Source organism: Triticum aestivum, chromosome 1D, assembly GCF_018294505.1.
Source record: "Triticum aestivum cultivar Chinese Spring chromosome 1D, IWGSC CS RefSeq v2.1, whole genome shotgun sequence".
Classification (NCBI taxonomy): Eukaryota; Viridiplantae; Streptophyta; class Magnoliopsida; order Poales; family Poaceae; genus Triticum; species Triticum aestivum.
Window position 1 is genome coordinate 5,575,154 of NC_057796.1, and position 11,572 is coordinate 5,586,725.

At 43.9% G+C, this 11,572-nt stretch overlaps 1 protein-coding gene and 1 pseudogene across 1 annotated transcript; one reads left to right on the plus strand and one right to left on the minus strand.

The window, feature by feature from the left end:
- Nucleotides 1-647: 647 nt before the first annotated feature.
- LOC123179809 (putative disease resistance protein RGA4) lies at nt 648-8,101 on the minus strand (annotated as a pseudogene).
- A 1,179-nt stretch (nt 8,102-9,280) lies between these two features.
- LOC606380 (gamma-gliadin B-I-like) lies at nt 9,281-10,685 on the plus strand. The gene has a single exon (XM_044591697.1). It carries the CDS (start codon nt 9,472-9,474, stop codon nt 10,522-10,524), a length of 1,053 nt encoding a protein of 350 aa, XP_044447632.1. The 5' UTR covers nt 9,281-9,471; the 3' UTR covers nt 10,525-10,685.
- The last annotated feature ends 887 nt before the right edge of the window (nt 10,686-11,572 follow it).

Here is an 11,572-nt window from a genome sequence, read left to right on the forward strand (position 1 = left end):
ACTAAATATGTTAGCTTAATTCAAAAAAATATAGGTAGCGCACAAAACAATTGTGACATTTAACAGATATTCACGCGGTTCAAAAAAAGTATGCAACTTTATAACCATGTATTTCCTAAATGTTAAACGTCTATAAAAAAACTCTTCTTTAGTTACGCAAAAAATGTAGAATTGTGTATGAAAAAAGTAGACATCAATAACATATATTTGAATTATGTTACTTTTGCATTTAAAAAATGTTAAACATGCCTAAAATATGTTCGTGATGCCTAAAAAATGTTGCGATGAGGATGGCTGTCATCTCGCACCCGCCGACTGCTTGAACAGCTAGCGTCGCTGAGCTTGAGGAACCCCTTGTAGGGACCAAAGCAGACAACCTTGACGTTGCTGGCCTCCGTCGGCATATCAACAAAGCGCGACGCTTTCACTGTCGGACCAAATCAGAGATGGATTAGGTCTAAAATATATATTTCTTGGTTAAAGGAAAAACATGTAATAACTGAACTCGCACTTAAGAATTAATCAACATGTTGATTCCACCGAAGCATGCATGCCTCCTGGATGCTGAAACACGACTCACTGACTATAAAAGCAGAGGACTCACTGACTAAGTACAGGAGCGAGTGACCGACTCTCGGCTCGGGTGAGGATAAAAAAGATCACCTGCTGCTGCTGGTTATTGGTAAAATCCATGTGAGTGCTTGATAAAAAATTATGGAACATTGTATATGTTGTTACACATAAATGTTGGGATAAAAAGAATCATCTTGGTACACTGCCTAGTCTTTTGGTGGACAGAAGATTGTATGGTGCAAGAAGCTATTCAGATACAACAACACTGGGCTACATGACAGGAATGGTGTACACGCCCCAAGGGCCAGCAGGCAGCAGCAAACCAGGTCAAGATGAGATGGTCTGGGCCTAGGATGTTGATTCAGAGATGCCTGACTCGACGCCAAGCAGCAGCCACCCTACACCGCAGGCCCCGGCAGTTCTCGACCGAGAGCGACTGCGGCACAGTTCAGTTGTAGAAGCAATCACATGCCATTCCCCCAGCAGAGCAGAACAGAGCAGAGCAACAATCAGGGATCAGGCCTGTCATTGAATAGAAGCTGAATGACCTTCAGCTTCAGCTCCGGCAGGCCTGCCTCCGCTCACGGACTAGCCTCGGTATTTCCTTCCATGTCTTCGGTTTCAATGGTTTGAATTCCGTTACTGCACATACCAAAAACGATGTCAGAAAAAGCTTGCACAAATTAATGTGTTATATCAAAATATATAGCATGATGGCATTCAAATAATGGAGAAGAAACTTCTGCAAACGTGTTAGACCATTATGTACAAGGGATGGAACGGATGACTGCATCTGTTTGTTAAATGTGGCAAAGATAGAAGGACGTGCTGCAAGCATACCTTCATAGCAGGCATCTAGTCGTTTGCGGCTGATGCTGCCCAGTTGCTGCTGCAGGCATCTAGGGAGCTTCTTTATAGCAGGGCAGCCTCTAATTTGAAGATACACGAGAGACCTGTATACTTGCAGCTCATTCGGCAGGGATGCCAGGGTACTGCATCTGTCAAGATAAAGGACATCCAGCGATGGGGGGTGCTCTCCCGACAGACACTCCAGCGATGTCAGCCCACTGTTTCCCATAATCTGCGGTCCCTTGAGGGGTGCAGGTAGACGGAGAGTCCCACCCAACATGCCAGCACAGTCCACTATTACTAGAGATTCGAGATGGGGAGGAAGTAAATGCTCTCTTGCAGTTGGTGTTGCTGCTGCTGGTGGCTGTGGCATGATAGGACTTCTGCTTATGGAGGTAGTGACTTCTGGTTTCTGGAGCCCACCCAGCTGGCATGATAGGACTTGAATACTACTACAGCTAGCAATACGAATGTACTTTAAAGACGGAGGAAGGTTCAGAACCGCTGGTAAGCTTCCACATCCAGATAAAAGTAGATCTTCTAGGCATGGACAAAAGTGATTCATGGGTGAGGATGGCAACTCTGATACAGCTGCAGCCCTGATTGCCTCACTGCTAGAAGATACTTGGACTAACTCTGCCATGCCCTGCTGCTTGCTGAATATGGAGTCAAGCTTAATGCACCTATCAAAATTCATTTTCTTGAGAGATGCCGGGACGTTGAACATCTCTACTAAACTTGGGCAGTTTTCTAAGCAAAGAGACTCTAGACCTCTCAGGTGCTGACTCCTTTCGGACGCCAATGGCTCAAGAGGAGCTTGTGCATATCCAATCAGATTTTCACAGTTTGTAATCGCCAAGCTCCTCAAGGACACCAAGCTTTGGAACACTTTCTCTGGCCAGTGGACGAGCACATCGCATCTATCAATTTCCAACTTTTCAAGATCTACAAAATACTCACACGGCTCTAATGCACCCGATCCAAAGAACAAGTTGCAGCATCTTAGCTCCATAACTGTAAGAGGGGATTTCTGGTTCCATTTCTCCTTGCTGTCCACCAATACAATTGAAGTGCACTCAACCTCTGATGTTGTTTCTGTGTTTTCTAGCTTCAGTATCAGATTGGTCAATGAGGGCAAATATCTATCTACAGAATCGGAGATCTCTTGCTTGCCATCTTCAATTTCTAATACACTGAGTTTTGGTGCTTCAGGCAATGCTACCAGTTTTGGGCATTTCTGGACTGACAATTTCTCAAGGTGGGGAAACAATGTACCTTCGACTGCATCCCATCTCTGAAAGCTCCCCAACCATTTCATTTTGAGCACCTTTAAGGCAGGAAAGGCTGAACGTACCAATCTATAACCACCTTCACTACATGGTTCTTGAAGCAATGGTGCTTCAGGTAACGCTGTCAGCTTTGGACATTTCTCAATTGATAGTTCCTCCAGACAAGGAAACACTATCTGTTCTCCTTGAGTCTCTTCGACTGCATCCCATCTCCGAAAGCTCTCCAACTCTTTCATTTTGAGTACCTTTAGGGCAGGAAACGCTGAGCGTACCAATGTATAACCACCTTCACCACAAGGTCCTTGCAGCAATGGTGCTTCAGGTAATGCTACCAACTTTCCACAATTACTAATAAACAACTTCTCAAGCACAGGAAATATTGTTTGTTCTTCTTGCCTCTCATCTATTTCCCACCATCTTACAAAACCCAACAAACGTTCTAGCATTAGTACCTTCAGTTTTGGAAAAGTGAAGCTTGCACTGCATCTGAACAAAACTTGCAATCTTTCACAATGGAAAAGATGGATCTCAACCATGTTTTGCAGCATACCCATGCACTCTCCTCCATAGGAATATATCTTCAGAACCTGCAACCCACCATGTGGTTCGAAATTGTCGAGCACCATGCTGTCACAAACAGAATTCCATCTTAATGTCAGTTCTCTGAGATCCTTCTTGTTTCCAAGGTTTGCCACTTTTGCCTCTGCCTCTATAACATTCTCTATCTGACATAGCTCTAACTGACCACCAAGGTTTAAATGCTGCAGCTCTGCAACATCACTGCAATCAGTGCCAGTAACTGCTGCTGCAAAAAATGTAAGCGTCTGCAGCTTAGTGAGTTTTCCTAGTTCTGGTGGCATGCTCTTCAAGTTGCGACATCCAAGAGTGTAGAGGTGACGGAGGGAAGTCATATACTTCATTTGCCTCGGAAGTCGATCAAGATGATAGCAGTTGGAAAGGTCTAACGTTTGCAGGTTATATAGAATACTTATATCTTCAGGAAGTGCTTTGATATCACTGTCTGAGAGATCAAGGTACCTCAGGTGATACAGATACATTGATTTCAGAAGAAATGATTCTGTGCCTCTAATACAGAGCTTTAAGGCATGCAAAGAGCTATATTTTGATAGATGCTTCAATGAGCTTCGCACATGGCTATCACATATCAGTGTTTGAATGGCAGGGGATTTTTTCTCCAGAGCATCATTCAAAATACCTTCTGTTTCTTCACATGACAAGAACAAATGCCGAGCAGTATCTGGAAGCCACTCGGTTTGCCTTGGTTCCATAGTTGCAACAACTCATTCCTCTTCCATAACAGACATTGCAATATCATGCATAAGATCATGGATTTTACATGTATTTCTGGAATAATACTCCCAGTCTTCTTTACTCTTCTCTATATCCAGAAAGAATGACCTTGAAGCAAGCTCATCAAAAATAAGTTGTCCAATGGTTTCAAGACTATCTTCCTTGTGTTCAGGGATAAAGCCATTTGTGATCCATAGTTGGATCAGCTTTGCTACATCAATCTTGTAATCCTTTGGAAATACAGCACAAAAAGCAAAGCACTGCTTCATGTGCGATGACAAGTCATTGTAGCTAAGCTTCAATATTGGCAAGATTCCAGTTTCCTCAGTGCAAATGCTGCTTCTAGATGCTATAGCCTTCCATTCTTTCACGGTGGTCTTGGTACGAAGTACAGAGCCCAGTGCACTTGCAGCTAAAGGAGAGCCACGACATCTGTTCACAATCTGATCAACCATCTTGACTAGCTCAACAGGCTTTTTTTTTCCGGAACTGAATGCTCGAGCCTCAATAATTTCCTTTAAGAATATATCATCCAAACGACCGAGAATGTGGGTATCTGCACCCATAATTTCAGCAACTCCTTTATCACGAGTTGTTGTCAGCACCGCACTACCCATGACACCATGCTTAAGATGGTCCTTCAGCCTTTCCCACTTATGGACTTCTCTGTTCCAGACATCATCTAATACAAGGAGATACCTCTGCCCGGTGACCAATTTCTGAAGTCTCTCTAGTTGTGGTTTGTTTGTATGATAATTTTTCTTGGGAGATGCTTCAACTATACTCTTGGCTAGGGAGTTCACATCAAAGATATCCGAGACACAGACCCACAGCAACAACTGGAAATGCTTCTGAATTCTAGGTTCATTGTATATGAGCTGTGCTAATGTGGTCTTACCAAAGCCCCCCATTCCAACGATGGCAACCACTGCGAGATCAGCACTATTAGCTTGGCGAAGTAGTCTACCAACAACTTCCACCTTATCTTTGTCTCTGGATCTGCTAGCAATGTCTTGCAGGTCGGTGATAACAGAATCCGTCTGCCTCCACTGCTTGGACACGGGTGGCTGTGGTCGGTACTTGAACCTAAAGGCATGCATCTCTGCTATGAGCACATCAATGGCCTTCAGGATCCGGCAAAGCTTGCGACCCATTTTGTAACGGAACACAATACAGTTGTGAGTAGGGAAGAGTTTAATTACATCGAAGCCGAGCTTGCTGTAGTGCCCCTTCTTCCTGGCTTCACGACGGAGTGCTTCGTACTTGAATTCGTCAAACACTTCATTTGCCTCATATGCCACCGTCTTGAGCTCCTGGAGCCAGGTTTTGGCCCCATCTCTATGCTCCGTCGCCTGCTTCTCGGCGTCGGTCATGACGTCGAGGATGGCCGGAAGCTTGCGTTTGAGAATCTTGTGCTGCTCCTCCATTCCCTCCATCACCTTGTACTGGTCCAGGAGGGAGTTGCCCGCCTTGTTCACCAGCATGGACACCAGCGGCCGGATGGCCATGGCGGCCACCACCTCCGCCATTGGAACGCCCACACGATTGGCACAGCAACACGAAGCAGTGTGGAATGGAGAATGGAATGGTGTGAGCAAGACGTGCTTGCTTTGCTAGTAATGAAACTGGAAGCCAAGGTGAGTATTGACTTTCTGGGAGCGAAGTGGATGAGCTCGCGTTACGGGAACCAATCACAACTATCCAATCCTGAACAGCTCAGCACTGGGCATTGTTTTTGGGCTGATGCATAATAGGACAATCAGCATACCACATTAACAGCTGGGGGCATCTTCATTTCTTAATGAGACACAACCAGAGTGCAAGACGACGCGGGCAACCATAATATTGCAAGTAGATCATTGTATTAGGTATTTGTGTCAGTACATCCAATCCAGTTTTTCAAAAGTGACGTTTCACTGGCTGTGACCTTAGCAGATGGTACGAATTTCCTTAACAAATACAAAGAGTTGCAGGAATGCAAATTAAATAATTACTTCCACTGGCTAGACGTGTGACAGCACACCTACTGCCTAACTACAGCATATACTTATCTCAAGTGCCTGCCGCCCAGGGAGACCAGAATAATGGTGTTCTTGGATTAGTTGAACCTTCAATGCATCACTACTTATCACCGAAGCATTATTTTATTGTTCTTTTTTTTTTGGAATGGCCTCTAAGTATGATTGAGTACAGGATTGATCTCAGAGCAAACATAATCGGCTGGCAGAGAATTATGTCTTGTTCATATAGTCTGATGCAATTTTGTGGTTACACACTCCTCAGTTTTTATAACTAAATACAGAATTTTAATCTGTTGACAGATCAGACAAACGTAGAAACAGTTAGCAAGAGCCCCAATGAGATTATATGCAGCATCATTTTAATCGGAAAGCAATTGCCCTCATGAGATCAGCAACCATACACAGTGCCAATAAAAAAAGGTGGCTCGTACTAACGACGCAGGTTTCAAATTAATCAAGTGGCTAAACCGAGGCATCGACAGCCATATGGGACAATGTGCACTTCAGTTAGAAAATGAACACTTGCAGGCAGTAAAATAATTTATGTCAGTACACCCACGATATTGCAAATAGAGTATTAATTACGTATTTGTGTCAGTACATCCAATGCAGTTTTTCAAAAGTGACGTCCCATTGGCTGTGACCTTAGCAAATGGTACGAATTTTCGTTCTAAGTACTACAAAAAGTTGCAGGAATGCAAATTAAACAATTACCTCCCATGTCTAGACGTGTGAGAGCACACCTACTGTGCAACAACAAAATATATTTCATCTCGGGCACTTACCGCACAGGGAGGACCACAATATTGGTTTTCGTGAATCTAAAATACATCACATGCTTCCTGCTGAAGAGGGAAGACCCGGTGGCAAGTGGTTAATTTCTTGTCCTTTTTTAATGACACCTCTAACTAACATTGAAGGGGCATGATTGATCTCAGAGATGAGCATAATAAGCTGGCAGATGACCATCCCTTGCTCATATGGACAAATGATACACTTAATATACTGATATGATAAAATACAACTTGACAATCTCCTGATATTCGACGATGAAAGATATGTATGAGTATGCGATTCAATTTGGTGGGCTTAATATGTTCCGTTATTGAGAGACAGTGAAAAGCGGAATAAAGGGCAGGGTGGAATTCTCTATATCAGGTTAAGGAGATCGTCTTAACTAACTAAAATCAGATGAAGCCTAACTTTGCAACCATACGACGGAAGCAACAAAAATAAAGACAGGGAGCCAGAACAGAACAAAGATAAATTCCAGTGCCCTTTTATTGATCACTGCCTATGGCCATATAGATGAGATCTGGGACTCGGCCAGCTGAAACATTCCTCTAGAAAGCACATTTCCGCTGATGCACATATGAAATACGACAGTACAAAGCAGAATAAACACTGAGATTATACAGATGATTGGACGCTGTAACTAAGTTGGATATCGCGGCGCGCATAGGCGGAAATGAGAGAGAAACGGAATGTCCAAAGCCACAAATGTACATCGCTGTCAGGCTACCCAGCTGAATCCTGCTTCCTGCTGACCCTCCTGATTCACGCAGACGCAGCTAGCATGGAGATGGGCACGCCTCTCGAATTCATGTGAATCGAATCGCTGGAAGAGACGGACGGACAGGATCAATACCTTTGTGTCGACGGGGAGGGGAGGCCGGAGTGGCTGCCGTCGACGTACGGCGCGCAGCCGACGGGGGAGCTCCGGGACCTTCTTGTCGACACCATCTGCAATGGAAGTAAAAAAGAGCTGTTAGAAGAGGATACGAGAGAGGCTCACGGTAGGAAGGAATGGGGAAGGGGGATGAGTGAGTACCTCGAGCGGCCGCGGTGGTGGTGGGCGGGCGGATGCGGAGGGTGGGAGGGAGGCTGACACCTCCGCCGCCACAGACGTACGTGGAGCGGCCACGGGCGTTGCGTTCTGGTAGAGGCCACGGGCAGTGGGGTCCGGGAGACGTCGTGCGCCGGCGAGGAGGACGGGGAAGGGGAGACGAAGACGACGCGGATCGGCGGAGTGTGGGCTGGGCTTGTGACGTTGGGGCCTCCGAAAACTATAGCCCAGTTCGAATTGGTGCCCTAACACACACAGCGCTTACGTCGGCTAAATCCTATTTGGCGCCTTCAGCGCCCGCTATAGGTCTTTCGGCCGGCCCAGTTTCGACATTTTTTCTGTGTTTCCAAAAGGCAAAAAGGGCGCTAGAGCTGGGTATCGAAAACGCTACAACCACTCAACCACACCCCTTGGTGTGATTGGTTACATGTTTTCTCGTCTTTTCTTATGCTTCTTTTCCTTTTTATTCCTTTTTTTCTTTCTTTTTTCAAATTCGCAAAACTGTTTCTTCATGAATATTTTCTGCAAATCGATGAACTTTTCTCTTTGAATTTGATGATTTTTTTCGAAAAATTTGATGAACGTTTTTTCAGATCCGATGAACTTTTTTTTGAATTCCATGAACTTTTTTCAAATTCGATGAACTATTTTTCGAATTCAATGAACTTTTTCTGAATTCGATGAACTTTATTTCGAATTCAATGAACTTTTGATCGAATTCGATGAACTTTTTTAAATTTGATGAACTTTTTCAAATTCTGATGAACTTTTTGAAAGGACAAGAGTACATACCGTAGCAAAACGGTTTGTTTTTTCCAAGAAAATCAGTACACACTGTAGCATTTTTTGAGCGAGAGAAATAAAAAAGTGATCGAGCGGTAGCTAGCGACCGAGCGGCGACAGCAGCGAGCGTTGCTGGGCCAGGCCCATGCAAGCGACGCAGTGGGCGCCGTGTTCACTCGCTCCACCTCTGCATTGATGTCTCTAGCTTGTAGCAATTGCCATCCTTTACATGTAAAGAGGATTTGATGAGTCATGTCATGCTCTATAGGCGTCAGTTCATCTTATCACCTTAGAGGAAAATACAAAGTTAGTTTTTCGAAAAGCAACCGAGCCTAGAAGAACCGTACCCTCGACACGCAAGGCTTTAGCATATCTTAATAGCCGAGACACGATTGCGACTTGGTTCCACACAAGTTTCGTCTTTCTTGTTAATGGCTGACAGCCCATACAAGATTCCAAACTCGGTTGCAAAAGTGATACTATCCTGATAAGTGCGTGACATGTAAAGTGAATAAGGTGATTCATCTATAGCAAACTTTAGGATTTCTATACTTTGTGTATAATCATATGCACAACTAAAAAGCAACTTTGATGATCAATCCAAAAGTACGCTTGTAGCTAGTGCAACCTAACACAATGTACCAAAAATCCATTTCAGAAACATCCAAACATAATTATTAAAGCTGATGGAAAGAAGGAAAGAGATGGTGCCCGGGCTACTATAAATAGGCATGAAGTATCAAGATCATCACAGGCACAATCATCAAAACCAAGCAATACTAGTTAACACCAATCCACCATGAAGACCTTCCTCATCTTTGCTCTCCTTGCCATTGCGGCGACAAGTGCCATTGCACAAATGGAGACTAGCCGCGTCCCTGGTTTGGAGAAACCATGGCAGCAACAACCATTACCACCACAACAACAACCACCATGTTCACAGCAACAACAACCATTTCCACAGCAACAACAACCAATTATTATACTGCAACAATCACCATTTTCGCAGCAACAACAACCAGTTCTGCCGCAACAGCAACCAGTTATTATACTGCAACAACCACCATTTTCGCAGCAACAACAACCAGTTCTACCACAACAACCACCATTTTCACAACAACAACAACAACAACAACAACAACAACCACCATTTTCGCAGCAACAACAACCAGTTCTACCACAACAACCACCATTTTCACAACAACAACAACCACCATTTTCGCAGCAGCAACAACCATCTTCACAACAACCACCTTTTCCACAACAACACCAACAGTTTCCACAACAACAAATCCCTGTTGTTCAACCATCCGTTTTGCAGCAGCTAAACCCATGCAAGGTGTTCCTCCAACAGCAGTGTAGCCATGTGGCAATGTCGCAACGTCTTGCTAGGTCACAAATGTGGCAACAGAGTAGTTGCCATGTGATGCAACAACAATGTTGCCAACAGCTGCCGCAAATCCCCGAACAATCCCGCTCTGAGGCAATCCGTGCCATCGTCTACTCCATCATCCTGCAAGAACAACAACAGGGTTTTGTCCAACCTCAGCAGCAACAACCCCAACAGTCGGGCCAAGGTGTCTCCCAACACCAACAGCAGTCGCAGCAGCAGCAGCAACTCGGACAGTGTTCTTTCCAACAACCTCAACAACTACAACAATTGGGTCAGCAGCCTCAACAACAACAGATACCACAGGGTATATTCTTGCAGCCACACCAGATATCTCAACTTGAGGTGATGACTTCCATTGCACTCCGTACCTTGCCAACGATGTGCGGTGTCAACGTGCCGTTGTACAGCTCGACCACTATTATGCCATTCAGCATTGGCACTGGAGTTGGTGGCTACTGATAAGAAAAGATTTCTAGTAATATATAGTCGTTAGATCACCGTTGTTTAGTCGATGGATATGTCGATGTAGCGGTGACAAATAAAGTGTCACACAAACGTCATGTGTGACCCGCAAACTAGTAGTTAAATTCTGGAATAAAATACAAATAAAGTTTTCTCTAGACAATGTTCATACCGGCGTTCTGTGGACGTCGATGTGACTACCATGCTTGCAAGTTCATAAGTTCGTCTTGTCTGGTCACAAACCTGGTGCGTTAATTTATTATTCATGTATAGAAATAATCAAAATTTAAATATAATAGTGTTATTGTAAAATTTTGGTTGAGTTGAAGCAAGGACTAACATACAACTCTTTAATGGTTGGAGATTCAAGATCTTATTTTTATTGGTTTGTATCTGGTTCCAACTACCACCATGGTCTACAGTGACAACCACAACTGGTTTGATCGTTAACTCTCTTTGCTTGGTTTTTTTGCAAATATGTTCATTGATTCTTTGCACAATTTTTTTGTCAAGAAAAAGGTCAGCTTTTGCTTGAACTTCACACACACACACCACTACATAGTTAATTCGAAATAAGTTGCTGGTGATGTCCTAGACCAGCTAGCACAGTCAGTGTGTGTGGGGAGGGGGAGTTGTTGCATGCGTATTCTTCGCGCATTATTTTATTTTGTTCTTTTGATGCTCTTACACCATACCACATTTTTACTTGATGGAAAGCAAAATAAACAACGCAGCTAGAAACCATAGAACTTGATACTGGGTGTGTGTCAACTTCACATCCTCCTCCTTACGTCATTTCAATTGGAAAGCAATAGCCCTCATGAGATCAGATATCCATACATAATGCCAAAATAAACAAGGTGATGGCATTAACGATGCAAGTTTTAAATTAGTCAAATGGCTAAACTGAGGCACCGGCAGCCATATGAGACATCCACGAGCATGTAATCCATCTTATTGCAAGTAGAGCACTGTATTATGTATTTATGTCAGAACATCCAGTGCAGTTTTTCAAAATGACGTTCCATTGGCTGCAACTAGCAAA